Source organism: Epinephelus lanceolatus, chromosome 9, assembly GCF_041903045.1.
Source record: "Epinephelus lanceolatus isolate andai-2023 chromosome 9, ASM4190304v1, whole genome shotgun sequence".
In the NCBI taxonomy this organism is placed as follows: Eukaryota; Metazoa; Chordata; class Actinopteri; order Perciformes; family Serranidae; genus Epinephelus; species Epinephelus lanceolatus.
In genome coordinates, this window is record NC_135742.1 from 9,724,681 (window position 1) to 9,749,526 (window position 24,846).

At 40.6% G+C, this 24,846-nt stretch overlaps 1 protein-coding gene across 1 annotated transcript in view; it reads right to left on the reverse strand.

Moving 5' to 3' along the window:
- Positions 1-24,846, reverse strand: part of srrm4 (serine/arginine repetitive matrix 4) — a 103,932-nt gene that overhangs the window by 32,856 nt on the left and 46,230 nt on the right. The window contains exon 2 of the mRNA XM_033620540.2: positions 602-736. Coding sequence (XP_033476431.1) covers positions 602-736 — 135 coding nt within the window. The remainder of the gene's footprint in view (positions 1-601; positions 737-24,846) is intronic.

The following is a 24,846-nucleotide window of genomic DNA, read 5'->3' on the forward strand; positions in this document are numbered from 1 at the left end:
CTAACACCTCAAATGCAGCTCCAGTCGTGTTTTACATATCACTGGCTGCTTCCCCTGCTGTGTAACTGCAAGAGGCTTTGAAGGTGTCAGATTAATTGAGAGGTTTCTTAAAAAAAAAATCTGCCTGAATCGATTTTTCCCACCTCAGAATCAGAAGCCTGCAAATTATTCTCAGTGTGAAGGAGACTTTCTGGTTGAAGGTGCTGGTGAATGAGAGGATGTGAATGACACAGTGTGGGATTCCTCACAACATGTTTGTATTTCTCCGCTGGGCCCGACCTGATAAGACTGTTTACGTTCCCCGCACCAGAGTATAGAGATTAGCTCTGTTTTTCCTCACTGAGAGTCAAGCCCTGAAGGAGTTTTTGGTGTACTGTTAAAATACTTTATCACCAGCTCTGAAGTCTACAAAAGCACCCCCCAAAAACAAACAACAACGTAAACCATTCATTATCTGAAATGTTTAGCTATGATCAACAACAACTTTAAAGGACGTTGATTTCTCGACTTTCTCTCGCAAGCACTTGTTCTTAGGGATCAGAAAACCCTCCTTGATGATTGTCAAGTGCTCCTGCTCGGGATTTGTGAAAGCATATCTCACCTCCTGGCCCTGCGATGACTGTGGTGTTTGCGTCCTTTTCCTTTGATGCAGCCGTTCCTGTCCGCCGTGTCCACCCTGGTGTCCGCAGACTTCCTCTCATCAGTCTTGAGCGGCTGGCAGGCTGTTGTCTCTAAGCTGTGAGGGAAACAACAAGAAGAAGAATTTAGTTTTCGCTCTCGTTCTTGGCCCTCTCGTGAGAACTTTTCAAAGTGATTTTTCTACTTGTCCACACAGTTAACGCTTCCATCATACAATAGTGAGGAGGATTTTGCATGCTTGGTTAGCCTTATTCCCTCTGGTCTACTGGATATGTGTTTTATTCCCCTCCATTTCTCCCTGCCAGCCATTCTCCGGGAAAATTGGAGGTCAGCCATTTACCATTCAAATCGAGGTGTCAATTGAAATGTAGTTATTTACATGCTTCAGTTGCCCTGACATTTTGGGAAATGGTGTTTTCTATCTCGTGCCAGGCAGATGCAGCCACGGGAGATGCATGGTCATAAGAATAGTTGAAATTCTCCTTGAACTTTTCTTCCTGATAAACCTGAGCTCATACATTTTTTAGTTATCAAGGTATATTAAAGGGGTAGTCTGGATTTTTTTAATGGGGTTGTATGAGGTACTTATTATTGTCACTGTGAGTGGAGAAGCAGACAATAGTGACACCATGGAAATTAAAGGTTCAGTGTGTAGGATTTCGGGGCATTTATTGTCTGAAATGGTATAAAATATTCACAACTATGTTTTCATTAGTTTATAATTACCTGAATATGAGAATTGTTATGTTTTCATTAGCTTAAGTCCAGTTCAGATCAAAGATTCGTAAGAGGACGAGTTGATACAGGCAACTTCTTGCAATGCGCTGTTCTGCAACGTTCTAAAAACCTGCCGATTCAGATCAATGCAACTAGATGAGATGGTGTATCATCTCTCTGTACTTCCATTCCGTTTTCAAGCTTTTCGGGCTTACTTTGTGGCTGAATATAATTTGTAGCTTCTTAAAATATGAATGAGGATAGTGATAATAAGATACTGGCTACAGCTGCATTTGTATAGTGACAAAACCACGAAAAACAGACACAAAACGAGCATCAGATGGACTGTATTCATCATAAATACGCCACAATAATATAAATACTCAGCGCCAATGAGCAGTCAATGAAAATGTGTGTGTATGTGGGTGGGGCATAAGCACACACAGCTAGAAGCAGCAGTGACCCAACGTCCAACACGACACACAATGACGATGGAAACAGAGCACCTGCCGCAGTAAGTAAACACGTTGTCTGTAGTCACTTTGACTTGACCAGTGGACTTTAATACATGCCAACTGGCTGCTGGAAGAGGTGACGTGCTTTACGTTCTGAGTTGCAGGTGACACCATCAGCCAGCTTGAGTTGAGCTCAGACCGGCCAGTTCACACAGTTCTCTGCAACGTTCTCCAACAGTTTGTCTCATCGCGAATCATCGGTTTGAACTGGGCTTTAGAATGAGCTGTATATGTCTACATAAGGAGTCCTCCATGTTGTTCTACAGTAGCCCTGAACGGACAAATCAAACACTGGCTCTAGCGAGGGTCATTCACGTTTTTGCATCGGCCACAGTAGTCCTCCTACACACTTGGCAAACAAGAAAAGTTTCAGTTCTGCAATATCACCGTTGATATATCAGTTTCAAAGTACACTACAGTGAGAATATTTTCACCACCAGACCCCATTGACAAAAACTGCAATTTTAGCTCGCTGAACATGGGAATTGCTAGTCTACCACTGCCTCAAACAGTTAGTTAGTTTGTGTTATTGAGTGACTTTGGTGAAACCAAGCTAACCCTTTCAAATGACAAGGTCACAAAATAACACAATCTAACTAACTTAAAGGCAGCGATAGACCAGCAGCTCCTGTATAAAGTGAGGTAAAAATGACTGTTTTCTCAATGGAGTCTGGATTGGAAGAGAGAAATTGATGGCTTCTGTTCCCCGTCAGAAATTGCTTTCCGACAGAAAGGTAAAGCAGTTGAAATATACTAAATATAGCGAACACTTAAACTGATATTGATTTTGTTAGGTGGCTAAAATACATTTCGCTGCTGACCCCTCTACAGCAATAGATTGCTAAGCTTCCATGTCATATGTCAATCAACATTATTTTATCCGTAATACACCTATTATTGTAGCTCATACAACCCCACTTCAAAAGATATCAACGATCCCTTTAACACAAGCGTAAAAGCAAAATCAAGAAGTCACATATCAGCCTTGTATTTAAACACATTTTCGCAGTTTTACAATTAAGGTAAATTATTTCTGGCTCCTAAACAATGCTGCTATAAGACAGGTATTTACTAATTCCACCACTTCCTCCTGAACCTCCCAAAAACCGTCATTGGCAGTCAAATGCGGGTGCAGAACGAATGACTAAATAAACTGAATGATTAGATGTGAGCACACAGTTCTAGCCCTGCTTATTATCCTCTGTTTTAGTCATGGGAGATTTGAGCGTAATTACACATTCTGCTCTTCTTCGAGTGGCTCCCGTCTGATTGTAATGAGAAGATAATCAGAGCCGGAGATTAGGCCGTCAACGCTGCTGCCTCCTCCTCCTCTCCCCCAGCGACAAGCAGGCAGGAGCCGTCGCTTTCTATCTTCCTCACCTTCACTTTCCTCTGCCTCTCTGCATAAGAGGGAGTGCCCTCGGCAGGGAACTAATAATGTAAAACGGCAGACTGGGTGCTCCAACATGACCAAGTGTTTGAAAGGTGATAGGGGAGATAAAGACAGCCACCGGAAGGATGATTAGTCTGATCAAGGAGGCTGAGGGGGAAGGAACCTTCACATTTCCTGGGGATTCGGGTAATGTTCTCCTACTGTTGTTGGAGACGCAATAAAAGTCTGCTTACATTGTTTCCTGTGCCGTGGTAATTTATACAGTTTGAGGCGACAAACTAAGACATGATCTGATTCTTTTTTGTAGGGATGCACCGAAATTAAAATTTGTGGCCGAAGCCGACGCCGAATATTATTAAACGCTTGGCCGAATACCGAGTACCGAATACCGAATATTGTTGTTTAGTTTTTCATTAGTTTTTGCAGATGAACCCCCTCCAGATTAGTGTTGTCACGGTACCAAAATTGGGACCCACGGTACGATACCAGTGAAAATATCATGGTTCTGAGTAGTATCATGATACCACAGCGAAAATGAGGCAGATGTGCCTTTTGTCATTTATGAAAAGATAAATCACTTTTCTATAATACATCAATGATATTTCAATGGAATAAATTACTTATTGACTTATTCATACTTCAAAAACAGCATCAATAAGTGATTAACATAGGGGGGATCAAAATAAAATAAATAAATAAAATAAGAATCAACCAGCCACCCTCCTCCCCTGACAAGTAAAGAACAGTCCCTAAAGTGCGGTGAGGTTTGTGGGCCGTGAACGGCTTGTTTCTCCTCTGACACATCACATACCTGTGTTCGGCTGGCTCAGCTGTTCAGGTACTTTTGGGCAGTTCACACGCCAAGAAGAGGATATTATTGGAGCTGACTTCCCGTCGCCGGTAAGCCGATGGCCGCCGTATTTGACAGGAATACATTACTGTCTGTGTCTGTGACCCCCGTTCAACCCACAATCGGTGGGATTTGCCTTTCGTTTCTGCTGCTGGTTGAAATCTGTAGGCTGCTCGCACAGCGTGCTGAATGATTTAAGCCTATTTTGCTCACTCAAAACTATTTTTAGTCGCAAATGCGAGTGCCGTGATGGGCGGATCACCACACTGCCGACATTTTACTCTGCCGGTCACGGCACGCTGTTTGATTGCGTTATCAAAACACGCCACTATTATTCGGCCTTGCTTTTAACTTATTTCACCGAATACCGAATGTGTGTTTTTTTGCAATATTCGGCCGAATATATTTGGTTACCGAATATTCGGTGCATCCCTACTTTTTTATTATTCATTTGGACTCACTGGTAACGTTGTTGATGAAGATTCTCAGTCATCCAGGTCATGGTAATCTTAAGTGGCATATTACAGGCAACTGGACTTGCTTTTGTTTCTTAAAGATGTTTCACCTCTCATCCAAGAAGCGTCTTCAGTTCATGAACTGAAGTTGCCTATGATATAGCACTCAAGATCACTGGTAACATTATATCACAAGTTCCGATAAGAGGGTCAATAAGTGACAAAGCAACATTCTGAGTAAGTCATTAATACTGAAGCCTACACAAACACTGCATTATGCAACAGTCCACCTTGCTTCTTTTCTTATCCTCTCTCTCTCTCTCTCTCTCTCTCTCACACACACACACACACACACACGTTGGAGAGTGCCACTACACACAGTCGTAATTGTCTCTGGCCTTGTCTCTGTCTTCAGTCCTGACAACTGTCTTACTGTAATACATAAAGTTGGCGGTTTGTGAATCGGGTCCATCATCGTCTGTTGGAATGTTTCACTGTGGACATCGTCATGCTATTTCAGTAGCGACGCCCGGCCCAGTTTAAGGCCATGTTTACACGAAAACAATCACTGAAAACAGAATCGTTTCGCAATTTCGTTTTGAAAAAAGTTCCGCGTTTAGAAGACAATGTTTGATAACAATCGTCGTGCACACGGATCCGCAAAAATGACCAAAAATGCTGCCGCATACATGCCAGACCAGTAGTTGGCGGTGTGACGCTTACGCTTCCTTCCACAGAGCGGTGATGTATAAAAAAACAAAATGGCAACTGCACAAATGTTTGTCTTGACGGACGACGATGTGGAGTTGCTACAGTAAATCTACACTATGATGGGGAAGTGTTGATAAATTCAACAGGGTGAGCAGCACAGAGTTCGGGAGTCTGCCATTGTTGTTGTGATGGTCGCCTTTCTTGCGCATGCCGAGTGACTGGAAGCACAATGTGCATGTGCGTTTTCAGAGGAACTGCATATTCCAAGTTTACATAACCACAGAGTTGGTGTCGTTTCCAAAAAATTGCACTCTGGAACCCGTTTTCAAAACGTTGCATTTTCAGGCACCCAAAACGCCGCTGTCGTGTAAACGATCGGCCAAAACTCAACTAAAGTTCACCATTTTCAGTTGAAATCGTTGTCGTATAAATGAGACTTAAGCCAATCTCTTCAAGTGTGTTTTCAACTCATTTTTACGTTGATATGTTTGTTAAGCACTTTGTAGCCCAGAGTTACCCACAACAAACAGCCTGAGATTTTAAGGGCATCGCTAAAACTATGTAAACTGTAGGAAAAATTCCTTGATTGTTAACAAATTTATATTGACTTACTTGATATACACTCAGTGGTCAGTTTATTAGTAGAGATGTTCCAATACCAATATTGCAATATGTCTCGGATACTGTCCGATAACACATCATTTATTACTAAACTTTACAGTGGTTTCACACCTGGATAAAATGGCAGTTTTCCTAGAAATCACTTCGTCTTCACTGCTGTAAAAGAGTAGCTTACACAGCAAGTTGCGCTGTGCAGCAAGAATTGATTTCCGGTAACGTAAGCCATTAGCAAAATGTCAAATTAGATAATAAAATAATGTGCTAGGTGTCCACTCTCTGTATGTATTTGTTCATGTTGTACAAAGGGTTTAATCTGAGCCATGCTGTACAACAATGATAGCGATCATTTCACATTCAAACAGGGTTAGTCGGACGCAGCTGTAACAATATATGTATATATCTATTTCATGCAATCGTATCAGATTGGTACTTGGCATCAGCTGATACCAAAGTCCAGGGATCAGATTTGGGAGGGAAAAAATGGTATCAGAATATCTCTATTTGTTAGGTACTGTATATCTTCCAATCGTATGTGACTCTGACCTTTGTTTCTAATGCTAAGATCACACTAAATGGTTGGGACATCAGAAACAATGCTGGGTGCAACAACTTTGCTTTGTGTCACAGAAGATAAGAGCTGCAACACCCATGCTTTGTGACGCTGAATCATAGGAGGTCAAAGGTTAAGTGAAAAAGAAAAATGTTGTTGCCGTCAATGGGAAACAGTCAAGACAGTTCATGGCATCTCTTTTCCGATCACCTGTGTACATTATGAAAGTCATGATTGATTGGTCGGCATCTAACATGTCTGACATGTCTCTCGGCAAGAATTTACGAGTCTATGATCAACTTATATAAACAGTAACCATCTCAATCACCCTCCACATCGTGAGTTTGTCACACAAGCAGATACTAACATAGAAATGTATTTGCATTTAGATGTATGGGAATTTCAATGTTTCTTTCCATATGCTGTTTTACCATCACGTCTTTGCAATCTGACAACATAATCAACCAGAGCAGAATAAGGAAACCATCTGAAACCAAGCAAATGTGTCACTCCTGCAGAGCGACCGCAGTGGCAGCGAGTACGACTGACCCCCACTTAGCAACCTACATCTGGCTTTACCAAATGTACAAGCCACGTCTCTGATGGTTCAAACTATAACCGGCACAAAAATGACAAGAACCAAACCACAGTGTTCTGAGGAGATACGTTAACGTGTTCAGATTATTTTGTTGTATGGAGGAAAACGCAAACAGACTACACTAAACTACGGCCAGTATGGCAGGAACGATAATTAGTGAGAGGAACACCCATAAGTCTTTATTAAACTAAATTATGGTTCTTCAGATGAATCTACTTTTTAACTCCACGTGTCTATTTTATGTTTGAATAGGCCTTGTATAGTGTTGTACACATCTGCATCTATTTTCAGCTATGTTAAGTTATTCCAGTGTAAAAAAGACATGGCACTGACAGTGCACCTGATCTGTTGGTGTCCAGCAGATGCAAATATCAACGGCCAAAATGTCTGGTGGGAAATATGCCAAAAAAAAAAAAAAAATACATTTATTCATAGCATATTAAATATCTAACATTGTGTGACCTACAAGATATGTTGCCAAGAGAACTTAGATATAAACGTATATTATGCAAACCAGATTTTAGGATTTAGGACATCATATGTCCATAATACATCTCAGGTAAGTAAGCACTTTACAGTTTCAGAGTCCATCAGAGTTAAGTGTCCATTCATCACGCTAAAAACTCTTCATGCTGCCACACTTAACACGATCAAAAAATGTTTGCTTTCCCTGTCACACACCTGCTGCTCATCACCTGCACCTTTCTTTTTCTGATCGCCACCTTGTGTACAAACAACAAAACTGCATCTATTTAAATGTAGTCACCATTAGTGAGGTGACAGTATCACAGATAATGTTCTACAGGAAGACCTCCAACACGCTGCAGGTTTCCTCGTAGAACAGACCAGAGTTACGCTTCAATCCACCACAGCAAGTCAAACGGTGGATAGCAGGCTTGGTGACACTTGGTACACTGAGTCCGTTTCTTCCTTTGCCTCTGCCACGAAATCCCTGACTAGTCACTGTTTTCAATAGGCCGCTACTTACTGCAGTTTAAATGTAGGCTGTTATATAGCTATTTAAAACCAGTGTCCAGTTGTTGTTCTCTATGGCCGGAATTCTGGAATAACAGCCATATTGGTTGTCACAAAAAAAAAAAAAAAAAAAAAAAAAAGTCTAGCGTAGACCCAGCCATAGTGCGTCTCTTGCTGTCCGCAGTGACAAAGTGGCTTTATTGTATGTTTGGCTCAATAACTGACATCTTGTGTTTATTAAAAGGACGGGTTCTATTGGCTATTCGACTGTTGTGAATTTCAAAATGACCTTATTTAAAGGCTCCCTTTGAGAATGCTCTGCCTCCTCCGTGCTGAGATGCTAGCTCCACTCATGTGGATACAGGTAGCCAGGCCAAGCCGACCATTAAAACACCTTACTCTTGTATTTCCTTTTTTTTTTTTCACTGATCTGATGTATCTTAAAAATCCACTTTAACAAATGAATTTAGCAAAATCAGTCAATTCACAGCCATAAAGCAAATCTTATATGTATACGTAGACGTCTTTGGCTGCTGAACACTTTCAGTGTGACAAAGAATATTGATGCTGCAGCCAGTGGTAATACTTCCTGCAAAGATCTGAACAATATAAGCAATTAACTTGACACAGGAGAACAAAAGGCTGAAACATTCATACTGGTGAACGCTCTGCTCAGTGTCCCTGAGTGGAAAGCAGCCCAAAGCTCCTTTAACTGGCCCACTCCCCCCGCTTCTTTGTTATTTGCTGTCATTCTAAGAGCAGCATTTGATGAGTTCTAAATGAAATCGATTTCACCATCGCTGATGCACATTCCCTTGATCCGGCCCTGCAATTTATGGCCAAAACTTTCCAAGCTATAAGCACCTGGATTTACCGCGGGCTGTTTGTATCTGTCAAACAATACCCCTCGCTCCTTCACTCTCACACACACACACACGAGCACGGACAATCCTTTTTTTGTAGTTGTAATTCATAACCAGGCGACAGTTGAAGGTATTTAAAGGGACAATTCAAAGCAACAAACTGGCAAAAAGCTTTAAATGAATGTAAATGCTGAGCGGATTAAGTGAAAGTACTTGATGACGAAGAATTACGTGGACACTAATCCTCTGAAATCCTGACTGGATTTGTTTACCATGAAACAGGTAAAATGGAGTCATAGGCTGGGATCAGCTCCATTACACTCCCGGCACGATGCGAACGCCACTCACTGAAACCATTGTCTGTTTACTGCAGATACAGGTAGCATCCCACTCCTTGACTTTCTGACCTCTTTCTCTCATCATACATGTCGTACCACACGTGAATACTTTAGCACAGCTCCACTGGCGATGAGTAATTCTGTCACTGGAGGCTGAGAGGAGTGACCACGCTGTGACTGGCTCTTACTTTTGGTCTTTGTCACAGAGGGAGAGTCTCGCTCCTCGCAATGTGGGGCTCCTCAGCTCCGTCATACATGACTGCTGTTCGCTGTCACGTGGATGGGTAACAAATACTGACAGATGGTGCACAAAAGCACACTGCTAACAGGAAGACAACACTTTTTTTTAACAGGATGAAGATGTGTCACCTCTATTTCCAAATTTGAATGGATAGATAGGTGCAGGGTGCGTGTGTGTGGGTGTGTGTGTTTGTGCCAATGCTGTCTCTGACAAAATATTTGCATTTTACATAGTGGTGATTGGTGCCATGAAAATACCCACACGAACAATGATTTGATTCTGTGAATATGTATCTGTATTTTCTGTGATACAGTGTTTTCCTCTGTGCCATAGAGCTGCACTGTTGTCCATAAACACATCAGTGAGGCACAATCAAATACACTATTTAGATCCGTTTGAATAATGATATTGAAAACATTACAGTGCCCAACTGTCTTAGGAAATTATTCATCCTTTATAGTATAAATAAAAGCATATATATTTTTTGACCTGTTTTAAACACAAGACTCACATCAAGATCTTGGTTTAGGCTAAATAGTCAAATACAGATTAGGGCTGGGCAATAATGGCTAAAAATATTATCACAATAAGAAATTTCATGCTCTTGAGTGAAAATTGAAGATACTAGATGGTTAATTGTGGTGTAAACTATAATTTATTTTCAGAACATGACAAAGATTTGCCAAACAGTGGAACATTTCACAAATCTGAGGTAGATTCAGAACAATTATAATCAAAATAATGTCAATAAATGAAACAATAAATAGACAAAGAAATCTTAATTCTGGTCAGGGACCCTTTGTGCAGAGGGTTTAAAACATTTTGAGTGTTTTAGCTGACAATGCAAACAAAATAAACAGACGAAAGAAAAATCTCAACTATGGTCAGTAGTTTCTGTTCAAGTAATTTCTGACATTTCTCAATCAAAACAATGACAAAAGACGGACTGTGACGACGTTGTGAAGTAACGTGGGATCATTTATCGCCGATGCCGAAGTTTATTTGAGGTGACTAGGACAGAAATCACGTTCAAGAAGGAGAAAACGCATGACAGTTTAATTTACCTTACCTTTAGTCACGCTATGTCATGTCATGATAATGAAATACCTGGTTAGTCAATCACATTAACTTGCTAACTGCCCATTAGCATTAGTGAGTTCCCTACCAAAACAGCTGCTGCAGCTAATGTTAGGTGGTGAATTCAATTGTGGGGTAGTACTTCACTTTTATCTGGGGTCAAAACAGTCATACCAAAAATAACTTAATGAGCGTGTTGAATATTTGTAGCGTTAAAATGTTACTGTCCGCATTAGTGGCTGGTCTCGTCTTTTTCTTCTACTGCTTACGTTACTGCTGCTGCTCCTTTTTCTTCCTCTGATTGATGGAGGGTGGCAACAGGTGTCTTAAGGTGCATTATGTTGCGCTCTATGGGTGTATGGGTGGTTTAACTTTATGAAGGATTTACTGAACATGTATTATATCTTTGTCGAGGAAAATTATAATGAGATAATTATCGAGATAATTATCATTTCATTGCAGCCCTAATACAGATGCAGCTATCTATAATCCGGCCAAAGCGGAATTCTTGATTAGTTTAAGCAAATGATTTAAACAGCATCTGTATGGGAATGATTCTGTCCGAAGCTTTTTAATCCATAAATGTGGTTGATCACTGTAACCTTAATCACTGTAAGAGGTTTCTGTTGTATATTGTTACACTGTCATGCTTATTAAAACAATGTAATACATGTGGCTTGTTTCTTAGTTATATCAGTTATAGCTAAAACGATAAGTTGAGAAATCAATTTTTCAAACCACAGAAATTAATCAGTAGCGATTTTCAAAATAAATTCATCGTCATTAAGTCATCTGTAAAGCAAAAATGCTGCACACTCTTTAGTTTCATCCTCTGCTGGATGTTTGTCAAAGAAGTGTGAACACGTCAGCTTGGTCATTTAAGACATTTTTAACATTTGTGGACCAATCAATTAATCAAAAAACTTACTGTCCAATTAACTGATAACATAAGTAAAAACAACAATAACCACAAAAAACATTCCAAAAAAGTAAATAAAAGAAAGGCAAAGCCAAACATATTTCATTTTTTTCCATCTAACCATCTGCTTGTTTGTTGAACTTCCAGCGTTGCACTGATATATTCATAAAACATCATTGACTGCCAGAGCCACAGGAGGATCATCATAGTTTGTGTACAGTTTCATTGTCCACACCCCATTTACGATGTTAAATTGAGATAAACTGCTACGATGTCTGCCAGGAGCTGCTCTGTAATTTGCCAGCTGCTTTACACAACACTGGCTCGCTGTCGGAGGGCTCAAACTCACAACACCGCCTGACATCGTACAGGTGTGCAAGAAGCACGCAGGCAGCCATTAAACTAACCAGCAAAACAGTGCTACACAGCTACCCGTGTTTGCATTAAAAACGTGTCACAATCACACCTGCGATTAACACAGATTGCATTCTCAGCTGCCTCAATTACATTCTGCAAGACATGTTTTCATCTGCACTCTGCTTTTTCAAATCAAGTGTTGATCAAGAAAACTGCCTGACAGTTTGCTTCTGGACGCCTTCTGGGGACATTCAAGTGTGTGCAGGGCTGGAGGAGTCGAGAGGATCTGTGGGGATACAACAAAACACACAGCGCTCGAATGCAACCTTTTCCTTCTAACCCTTGTGTCTACAGACACCCCACTGTGACAGAACGAGATCTTACAAGATAGAGTTAAGGAACACTCGAGGGGCATTTGTACATTTTCTGTGATCTCATCTGATCCTGAGAGCACAAACACAAATCCACTCAGTTGTGTTGCTGTCTCAGTGTAAATCAACGCATAGTACACAACCTTTGCTTCTCAGGTCCATTTAGTTCAATTCATTTTGGTTTACTGAGACATGTCTGCACTACAAGTGCACACTTGATTGTCCACATACACTTGATTCTAATTCTTTACTTAAAGGTGGTATTTTATCCTCTTAACTACTGATTGGGTCAGTGGTTCCCTCTCTTTGGTTTGTGACCTCTTAAAGGAATAGTTCGCCATTTTTGGAAATACACTTATTTGCTTTCTCAACCCAGTCTCATTCCTAAGTTGTCAAAATCAGCAGCCAGCAGCGCTCTGTACGTTTACAGCTTGAGAAAATTAAATTATTGGCTTAGTCCGACTGAAACTGGACTTTTAAATGCATGTAAACAGCTTAGCGCGACTGAAATTGGACCATCCGTAGCTCGACGAACACAACTAGATAATTCAATTGAAAATTGAACTATTGCTGCTAAATCCACTTAGTCCGACTGGAGTCGGACTCGGTGTTCTGCGCATGCACCACTTTTTCTTTTGCGGGCTTTTACCCAGAAGAAGAAGGAGATGCTGTAACAGCAGTGCAGTTATTCCCGGATAAAAAAACAAACAAACAAACACCATTGCGACTGAGAAGCAGAAGACGCACTTCTGGACGGATGAGGAACGGTACCAATCCCCTTTGATTTGACATCAGATGTGACGGGACAGTCGATATAGAGATACATTTATGTGCTGATTGCAGATAGTTGCATTGAATAGTGGTATTGTGGCTATTTATTACATCGTTATTGTGCCTGATATTCTGGAAACCTGCCTGTGAGGTTTTGGTGACGTGTGCGCACTGTCCGCTTGTCAGCCAAACTTCAGCTTACACTGGCTGCGCTCCCCCTGCGCTGACAGTAGACCTGGTTTCAGCTGGCGAGCTTTTAGCGCACCTTCAGCGAAGCCTTTTGGCACGAAACTGTCACTGCACCAAGCTGGATCTGTCGCCACCTCCCCCTGCTGCGCCGCCACACCCATCTCAGCGCACCTCGGTCTGCCAAACTACCAAACTGAGCACGCCTCGGGTTGCGCTGCTCGAAACTAGCTCTGTGCGGGGTTCGCCACCCTGCGCCACCCTGCGCTGCGCCGGGAAACTAGAGCCCTTAGTATAAATGCTGGCTTTGCGCCAAGAACACCGTGGCAGAACAATGGCAGACTTTGTTTGACAAAGTACTGAATACTGTAGGCTATACCCTCATGTAGCCTAGTGATGTCTGCTGGTGAGTCAGTCTAACAGTGTCGGATGGGTTGAGGCTGTGGATTTGACCAAGTTTGACCACTTTATCACTATTCCCTCTCACTTGTAGCTGTTTTTCGTTATCTTTTGAATTTAATATGAATTATGGAACTGTTTTTGTTCACATTTGTTTCCCCCGTTTCGTAAAATAAATTATTGAAAGTTGCTTTTGAAGTGCGTGACAGAAGTGCGTTTTAAGAACGACCGCAGACTGTCACCTGTTCAACACATCAGTATCTTCGGATGCCATTAAAGTAATAATGATTATAATAATAATGTCAAAATATTATTTACAGACTGATTTAACAGACGATCACTGCTGCCACGATCACTGGAAAGTCTGGGCGAGAGGCTTCCACAGAGGAGCGCCCAGTTTGCACCAGCTTTCTAAAGACGTTATTTACTTCACTCAAACTGTGTGTTTTAGCGGCTGCAAAAGCCACGCAATCCTTTTGTGAATTCGGCCCTCAGTGTCTAATTGTGATCTTAAAAGTGTTTGACTTCACTTTATCAGATAATTTTCCAAAATTCGTCGTACATTTCGAGAAGTATTTAAACTGTTTCACATAAATACAAACAACAAAACCATGCAACAAACATATGTATGTCACATCAGACAGAGTCAGTGTAATCTATTTAGCTACCCCCCTTTACATTTAATGTTGTACCTTTGTACATTGAAGACTACTAGAACCCAAACTCTGATTCAGTGCTTGTGGTTTGATAGACTGATGAACAAGGGTTCTTATCTGCTCAACAGAGCCTGTGCAACTCTAAATCTTCTGTGTGATGGCAAAAGCTGATATTCTTCAAATAAATGTGAGAGGGGGTCTGATGTAATATAACCAGCCAGAGACAACATTTCTTCAGTATACGCAGTTTGAAAACATGACTAGAGCGTTTGACCAACAATGTTTGAGCAAATCTGTAGCAGTCTAGCTTTCAGCTGAACAGAGACAACTGTACCATGCAGTGATTTCACACTGTTACAGACAAATCTCCACCGTGCTATGAACAAAATTCTGATGTTTTGTATGACACTTGAAGATATGTGACTTTTTATTTGCAGTGACTTAATTTTAAAAACACAGATACAGGGCTCCAGCCTCCAAAAATCCATTTTGGTCGAAGCAGTATTATTTCGGTTGCCATGCCATCCTCACAGGTGTGCCATCCTGCTGACTGCTGAGAAGACCCACACCTAGTAGAGCAAGTGAATAACAGACTGTGGCAAACGAGTTAGCGGATATACATGGAAGGATCAATACAGCTAACCCTACAGCAACAACAGAAAAACAACATCAGGCGATCGATGGATGATGCGTCACTTTGAGAAGTCCTAACAAGAAAAATGGAGCATTTCAAGCCAAAGAAAATTGTTTTCCTTGAGATTTGTAAAGCACATTTTATTTCAAACTCAATTACAGAGCTGAAAAAACAAATCAAATGTTGGCTCATTCAACAGCGTCTGTCATTAACTGCAGAACTCTTGAAAGAAACTTTGCTTCTATATAGAGTATAGAGGAAAAAGATTTCCTCAAGAGTGCCGTTCCTTTTGACAGTGGAGCGGCCCTCAGTCTAACAGCCCAAACATCCTGATTATTTAAAGTGGAGGGTTGCCAAATTGTGCAAATTAGCACTTAAGGAGCTCTGTTCTAAGTTACAAGCTTGTAAACACGTCAAGACTATCAGAGCTGATAATGGAGACCGAGGAAGGACTCGCATGACCTTCATCCTCTCAGGAGGAAATTGAGTAAGTGACAGTAAAAGGTGCAGAACTGGGATGCTTTTATTTTTTTCTCCCCATTTCCACAGATGATTTAAGAGTTTCCCCTGCCACTCGTGAGGATCAGGGAGGCTAATAAACTTTTCATTATCCCCGTCAGAGCCACCAGGAACAATTGATTATCGTTATTATAGGAGTGATGATAGTTGAGATAATTACCAGGGAAAGAGATGATCTACTACCACAATTAAAACCCAAACAGGGTGGTCCCAGGGCACTTTGCTTTAATTTACACCGAGAGTGTTTATCCAAGTTTCAGACTCGAGTCGAGAGCAACTTCATCACGGCCCAAAGGACACCAGCGAGCAATTAAACCCACACAAAGTGAATCAAACATATCCCCCACAAGGCTGACTCTTAAAGCTCTCAGAAACCTGTTCCAAGCTTTCAATGCAAGACAGAGACTTTTGAGAGAAGGGTTATTGATTAAATGTTAAGAAGCTGTAATGCAATCATTCAGCTGAAGACGCACATAAACACAAGCATGCAATCAAGCTGTCCCGATCAATTAGGCTCATAAGCAAAAGATGCAACCACTTGATTACTGAAGCTGGCGTCAAAAACCTTACTAAATTTAAATAAGCTTCTGAATAAGGTTTAAGAAAGTATAATATTCGATGTCTCACTACTGAGCAGTTATGTTGCCATGAAATGAAGCTGGTTTGTTTTGCTTCTCTTGTGAAAAAATGTTCTGGGGGTTGTCATGTCCCCTGGAACAAGTCTGTTCATGTAAAAGTGTTGTTTCTGTTCTTACGGGTAAAGAAAATCACCTCATGAATTCCCGCCCCAGCGGAGGTGATTTCTCTCCCAAACGTGCGCAGATGGGTAATAGATTTTTTGCGACGTTCCCCCTGCTAGAATAAATTGCAGGGATGGATGCAAATCCTTTTGGGCGGCTGAGATGAGCCCCAAATTGGCCGCCTCTTCCTCCTTACAATGCATGATGGGAAGGTGGAATGATAGAAGTGAACATCAAAGATTTAATGGCTGTTCGGTCCCAGTAAGGAGGTATCAGTGGCTCCAGGCAATTTCCCATCTTCGCTGGTTTGCTCCGAATGTAACATCCAACTTCAGCATTAAGCTTTGACAGAACATTAGGCTGTAATTATGTAACGATGGGAGTGAGTTTTCTGTTCTCTATTTTAATTTCAAGGTTCATGATTTATCTATACATGAATTCTCTGTAAATGAATTCCCTTTACAATTTGTTCTGAAGAGCTTCACACAATGCAACACAGAGCAATGGTGGAAGGTAACTAAGTTCATTTACTAACACAGATTTGAGGTACTGGTATTTTACATCAGTATAACCATTTCTTGCCACTTCATTCCAGAGGGGAATATTGTACTTTTTACTTAACAAACACATTTATTTTACAGCTATAATTATAAAGAATTTACATGAAAAACACATACGATAAGCTTAAATAATTAAGATATACATTCATTTTGCTACTCTTCAGTTTACTGCACTGCGCACCAAGCAGGTCTAATGGGAGCAAGCTATCGGCTCTGCTCATTCAGCAACTACCTGCTCACCCTTTTTCCCCTTTAAGGGCAGTGGCCTTGTGGGTAACCTATGAGTGTGTGAGGTGTGCTTCGGTGTATATGAAGGGAAGCAGCTCTCTCAGGGTGTCATGATGAAGATGCATACAGCAAAGAGTGATGACAGCAGTGGAATTAAGTGTCTAGTTAAGCTCAGGGCTACTGTGAGACCTCATGAGAAGGCCATGTTAATCAAATCAAATCAAATCAAATTAAATCAAATCAAATCAGGCTTTAATTGTCATCTCACCAAAAATACAACAGTAATGCAGGTAAAATGAAACAGTGTTTGCGGGATGTCGTTCCAACACTAAATTAATAAATACTAATACCATATAATCAGGGGTGGAAGTAACGAATTACAAATACTCACGTTACTGTAATTAAGTAGATTTTTTGGGTACTTGTACTTTTATGAGTATTTTTTTCAAGTGTGTAATTTTACTCCTACTTGAGTACAATTTACACCATGTAATCTACTTCGCTACTTTTAAAATCATAAGTCACTACTGAGTACGACCACAATTTGAATTAATATTCAAACCTTTCATCTGCATCTTTGTAGCCAATAAGGCTGTCGGATTGCGACCGCGCCAATTAATCTATGATGTAAGGAAAGGACAACTCCGCTGCAGCAGGCACAGGTGTCTGGCGGTAACATACCTACACAGCGGAGTAGAGACTAATTTATGGACTGAAGATTTGGAGACAAAGAAGCCAAGGGTGAGTGTCCATGCGCTCCGCGCAAATCCCGTGAGCTCCGCGCCGCAACATAACGGCGACACCGACTCCAGGTCCAGTAATTTCCTCTTTCGTTGTAGTCCAGTAGTACCTGGACAACCGAGGCACACAGGCACACAGGTATGTGGCGTGTCAGAGGAGAAACGAGCTGTTCACATTTCTCTCTCTGTGTCAGTAACGGTCCACAAACCTCACCGCACTTTAGGGACTGTTCTTTACTTATGAAGGGACTGTCAGGGGAGGAGGGTGGCTGGTTGATTTTTATTTTATTTTTTTATTTTATTTTGATCCCCCCTATGTTCATCACTTATTGATGCCGTTTTTGAAGTATGAATAAGTCAATAAGTAATTTATTCCATTGAAATATCATTGATGTATTATAGAACAGTGATTTATCTTTTTATAAATGACGAAAGGCACATCTGCCTCATTTTCGCTGTGGTATCGTGATACTACTCAGAACCGTGATACTTTCACTGGTATCGTACAGTGGGTCCCAGTTTTGGTACCGTGACAACACTAGATGTCACATCCATTCCATTCGGAGTTGTGCAGTGAGGCGGCTCGGGTGCCACTTAAAAAAGTGTTCCCCCACTTTTGGAAGTGGGGGAACACTGCTCTCTCAGAGGCCCAAAGTGTTCCCCTACTTCTAATTTTACAAATTAAGCACTGGTTATTAGTTTGGCTAAGATAAGTCTGCAAAGATATTCACTGCCATTGGTTTGTCTGATATTAAAATAAGACGGAGCTAGCTAACATATGCGCGTGCGTGCATGCATAATTGAGCTACAATTCTTAGAAATGTTTTAGCTTAATATTTGGACAACCACCGTCATTACAATAAATTAAATCTGTAGTCATTTAATACTCACAGGCCTACATTCAGCAGGCCTATATTTTGTGCTAGAGTGACGCTATGTCATATGAAACGTTAACCATGAAAATTAACCATGTCATGTTAGCTTATCGGTAAGGGGGGTAAATAGTGCTCCAAATTTAGGCTAACGTTTAGCATGGAAAACAGGGCACGAGCAAAGGGTCCCTTGTTCTCTTACTTCAAGATACCTGAATGAAAATATTTCGTATGATAAGCGTTACCCCTTTACAGACACATCCACTCCACTCTAATCCCTTGCAGTTTTGTGCAAAACCCACGCGGTTATTTTGCGTGCGGTATTTATGTAATTTCGCCTATTCTATTTTATTATTCCTGCATATTGGTGTCCTTAAACAGTATTACAGTTGGATAATTTGGGGCTGACTGGAAAGCTGTGACTCTTGTGGAGTCAGTGGGCCTCTTATATTCATGTGTGTGCCATGTGTTTACACTCTTGCCTCATAATAGGCATATCATTGCAGTAATTTCACTGTATAAGGTGAGCTGTTTTTGATATTTTATACAGGTGAATCGAATCGAATGCCTGCTATTGACGACGCAATAAAACATCCATCGGTTAAAAGTAATTAATACTCTGAGCAGTTTTTGAGAAGAGTACTTTGTACCTTTACTTAAGTATTTTTTAAACACCAGTACTTTTAGTTGTAATTGAGTACAATTTAAGCAATGTAACAGTAATTGTACTTGAGTACAAATTTTCAGTACTCTTTCCACCTCTGCATATAATCGACATCAATAAAATACGACAAACCCCTAACTATTCAGCAATAAATCACAAACTGAAAGTCCAGTATGACACTCACAGATCACACATCAGCAGTGACCATTTTCAGAGAGAGTGACAGTTGGCATTTAAATGGACCATGTGAGCTAGTCACCAGCTAATAACGAGCCAAGCTGATTTAATGTTAATAAGCCAGCATGTTCCCAACTGCAGGTCAGAGCCAGTAAGCTTTAGCATTGTTAACTATGATGTCACTGTTAACTCTGTTAGCACCAATGGCAGTATCAGCATAGCCAGCGATGCTAACATCAGTCCCTCCAGAAAATCACGATTGCAATAATTAACGTGAATTCAACGAAAGTTTCCAATATTTGCGGGGGGCTTGCAATTTTTCAAAAGTCCAGTGATTTTTCCGCATTTTCTGGCCGGAAGTCATTTGAAACGTCATCAGATGCATCATCTAATGCGCTAATGGCACTGCAGCATGGAGAAATGCTCTGTACTGACATAAGAATTTGCACTGTTCAAATGCAGACAATATCTGTTGAATTTATTAAAACGTCATGTTTACAGAAGATGTAGCTTACATGTTGTTTTACAGTCACATTGTCTGGTTTGAGAGCTACAATATTCACTCAGGATTAGACCACCTCCAAAATTATTGGAGTCCATGTTTTGAAACTAATTAAATAAAACTAAAGAAGAGAACTATAAAAAAACATGTGCAGCTATTTTTGTAATATTCAGTATGATTATTGACATGACTTATTTTTTTGGAGGCAGTAATTTAAAAAAAAATCACATTTTTTTCTCCTTTTGTCATTAGCCGCCATTTTTGTCATTTGCCGCAATTTCCCGCAAAAAAATCACATAAAAATGCCGCAATTGTTATCGCAATTTTTGACAAAATTGGCTGCAAATTCAAGGTTTTTGGGCCGCGAGATCCTGGAGGGACTGTAACACAGATTACAATACCAAAGGGGTTTTGCTGCTCAACATGAAGGTGCTTACTCACCGGGGCTACCTGGGGGGAGACCTAAGGGTTGCCAACATGTTTTCGTAACGCCAGCACTAGCACGGCGTTACCAGCGTTAATCGCAGAATGAATTTCAGTTCCCACACAATCCGGGTGGTGCGCAGTGCCCGGCAGCCAAGGCTTACCCAGAGGGTGGGCAGTGGGCATCATGTTTCAACATGTTAATGCGGCTAGCTGGCTGTCTGTCAGCAAAATCAATATGAAATAAAATAAAACCCAAAACATTAAAATTTCACCTCCTCTACATGGACAGCACTTGGAAATACAGCACTACAGCTGACAAAGTCAATGGAGTGCCCAACCAGAAGGTAAGGCCTCTTGAATTCCACCTCATCTTAAAAATGAACCAGTTAGTTACCAGTTAATGTGTGGGACAATCTATTAATATCTTGGTGATACGTCAGACAAGAGTACTTTTACTGTTCATGCTCTGAGGGAGTTTTGATTTACTTAAGCAGGATTTTAAAATGCAGGACTTTTACTTGTAATCGAGTATTTTACAATGACATATTGGTACTTTCACTAAAGGATTTTGAATACTAAGTGGATTACTTGATTGTATTTCATTTGTATAGTCGATAATGTGGCTTTGTGATTTCATTTGGAGAACAACTGGCCCTGATTATTTCAATCACAATGACTACATGGTCTCTGAATGTGAAATAAGCTCAACATACTCGCCTCACTATCAGCCAATCAGCAGTAGCGAGCCCTTTACCCTTCCAGCGGCCGAGTACGCTGTGAGCCAGAGTGACTTTGATGACAAGTGAGGTTGGTTTATTCAATTATTGTGTCCTGATGATAAAATGGGAGCAACATAATGGCTTGATTAATTTCCTTATCACGGTGAGCACAAAGAGTAATTACAACCAAATCCACCGCTTGGTGAACCACACATCAATCAAATTAAAGCAGTCTCCACTCGGCAGCAATCACTTCCACACAGAACAAATGAGTCGATTGGCTCAGACCTCCGCCTCCGGCCAGAGAAGTGTTTGCCTAAGAACTGTAACTCCAAGCAAAGGTCATTCAGGGTGATCGGAAAGCTCTGCACATGTCAGAAATCTTAAGAGAAATTGCATATGCACAATTATAATGCCAGTGTGAGTGAGGCTGCGGAGGACCTCGGCGAATCTTGACAACTGACCACTTCTAACCAGCAGGAAAACTGTGTAAATGTGGGGCTGTGATCAAATGTCAATGCACAGTAATGCATTAGCAACTCCATGACCTCCAATTACATCTATGACCACTTATCCCACAAACGACGTATTCACAATGCTAATTTTTTGAAGCAGCTATTACATGAAGCTGAATTGGTGATGTGAAGTTGAATATTTTACTATCATAACGTGTAAAGAAACGTACTGCCTCTGTTCTCCTCACTGTTATTGTGAGGTAGAGTTGGTTAATAAAGACCAAGTGAAGCTCTCGGGCTGGTTAGGTCGAGTGGGATCAATGCAGAAAGGAAACTCTGACCTCTGACCTCAGTTCTAACATGGCTGCTCATAAGGGCACTGGCAGGATTCTGAAGTTTCAAGATTTGAAATAAATGTTCTGTGCCAAAATCTTTTTGGTCCTTTTACAGATGTTATAAAGTGACTGTATGTTCAAAAGTGTCTGGTGTGCATTTTAAAGCCAGATTAGCTCCAGTGTGTGCTTCTCATATATTATCATTCCATCCAAATTACAGAGCTAAGATTAATTTTTCTTGAAAGTTAACACCCAGAAGATCCTTTAACAACATCTACCACTGTCCTGAAGTTTCCAGAATCCTCAAAGACTCATATAATAATCTGGATTAAAAAGTTTTCTTTCAAATGCATGATTAAAAACAATTTTAGCCTTTTTCCTGAGTTACATTTTTTTTCCCTATAATCCAAACACAGACTGTATTTAATCGTTCTGAGACCCTGTGTCCTCATATGAGAACATCGCATTTTGGATTTACTTGACCTCACACTTTATTCTACTTTATTCAGACCTGCTGTCCTCGTTTGTGGACACGTTTTGTGCCATCTAGTGGTAGTAAGAGCACAATACACTAATCCATGTAAAAACAAGATGGCAGCCATCTCTGCCAAGTCAGTCTGCAGCTGATCCAGACACAAAAGTGGGCAAGATACAAAACCTGATCACATTTAATGACTGAAACTTGTTTATTTTACTGTTGTCCCATTTGAGGACACTGAGACTTTATTATCGTCTCATTTGAGGACACAGGGACTTAATCATCGTTGACGATGTTTAGTTTTTTATACATATTGGGTCCTACTGATCCCAAATAGCTTGGAGAAATTAAAAATGCATACCAGACAAAAGTTCATGTATCAGGAGGACATAACACCTTACAATGTTTCACAAAGGACATAAACCTGCTCGATGTAAAGTGCAATAAAATGCAAATAATTAAGATTAAATTAAGGTGTTATTTAACAGATAAAATTAAAAATACAATAAAAGCACAGAATGAAAGAATTTAAAGGTATGCTATGCAGGATTTTCCTCACTCATACGCAGGTAACACCTCTCAATCATCACTTATGACCCACTTTAAGTGTTTGGCAGTGTATTTATCTGCAGAGTCTCTGCCCTCTGCCTGTATTTTCTTCTTAATTTGCTGTGTTCAGGACACTTCAGGGCATTGTAGGTGAGGTTAAGACTTCATATAAAGGTAGTGACTAGGTGCCAGACTGTAACCCGCCCACATCCAAGAGAAAGCTACAATAATCGTGGACACAAGGCTAAAACGCAAAGTGGACAACACTGGGGTTAGCTTTTACTTTTACTTTTGCTGGTGATATTGTCTTAAAAACACTGTAGCCAAACATTCCTGCATAAAATGCACTTATAAAATGATGACCTTGACCACTAACGGTCCAGTCTCCTCTGGTTTTTAGCCTTGGCTTTAAGACATAAAGACTGACCAGAGGATCTACAGGCTACACTCTGTATGAGGTTAGAAAGTCAAAAATATAGTGAGCAGCCAATCCCATACACGCCCTATATGTACAAGCAACCAATGTAGAGATACTGTAAATGCAATCTGCTATCTGATCTGAGTGTTGCAGTAATCTAATCAGGATGTAATAAAAGCAGGGGTTACAGTCTCTAAGTGCTTTGCAGATAAAAAAAGATCGACTTCTGGAAATGTTCCAAAGATGCAGAGAGCTGGTTTTAAGTAGAAATTAAGCCCGTTATTTAATGTGATGCAGAGATTTACATTTGAAGAGAAGAAATTTGACTGACTGATGAGTCTGAACCTGTGATAAAACTTCTGATTTATCTTAATTTATGCGTGAAACAGAGCTGCAGCAGTTCATTCATTCATCTTTATTCATCTTCTAACCGCTTCATCCTCTTGAGGGTCGCAGGGGGGCTGGAGCCTATCCCAGCTGACATTGGGTGAGAGGCAGGGTACACCCTGGACAGGTCGCCAGACTATCGCAGGGCTGACACATAGAGACAGACAACCATTCACACTCACATTCACACCTACGGACAATTTAGAGTTATCAATTAGCTGCAGCAGTTGTGTGATATTATTGAAATCAAATAAGATGCAGGTCTGAGAGCAACTGAAACAAATACGATGACTTTGAAATGTCTTATCTACGGAGAACAGAAAGGGAAATAACATATCTCCTTGCTCAAAACAGAGAGCAACTTGTATCAGTTAAATCTGTGTATATACTGATATTCTATTTTAAATGCCATTACTTTTTCAGATAGAGCAAGGACACATAATTACTACCTTGATAGAAAATACAGTCACAGTTTGAGAAACAGGATAAAAAACATTTTTTTTCTTGCAACAGACAAAATATGTTTTCATCCAGATGGTCAGGAGAGTCTTTGGGGATTCTGGAAATACCTTCACAACAGTGGTATGTGTCGTTGAAGAGACTGCCAGGTATTTATTTTTTGGCAAATTGGGTGCTCAGCTCTGTGGGACAAATATAATATAACATGACATGAGAGGCACAAACTGGATGTTGAAGCCAGATTCAACCTAAACAGATACTCTACAAAGAGTTACAGACGGTGCAGAAGTCACAAAGTCCCTCTTTATCAGGAGTAAACTTTGCAAAGTTGATACAACCTCCGTGCTGCCAGCTCAAGCAGCGACTCCTTTTTTTTGCTCCTTAAAATAGACAGCCTGGAGGTCTCTAATAACGAACATATGTTGGAAAAAGTGAACGTATGATGCCACAAAAATATCTGAGTATCAGTGAAACCGAACACTCTATCAACAACCCCGTCTTCGAGTTTGGTACTAAAGTCAGAACATCTCATTAAAATTGAAATTAAAATAGAGGAAATAGATGTTCCTCTCCAGAATTATGTAAATGAGGACTGTAACATCAACTGGAGGATGAGCACTTTTGGAAAATAAATTCATTTTTTTTTGCCAGCGAATCGTAGCCTAAAGGCTTCATTTGACTTGGGTAAACCTGCTCGATTCCATTGGCAGCTCCTTCTATTTGCCTACTCTCTGTAGAGCTAAAAATCAAATCACAGTGCTAGCGCTCGGATTCACAAGAGC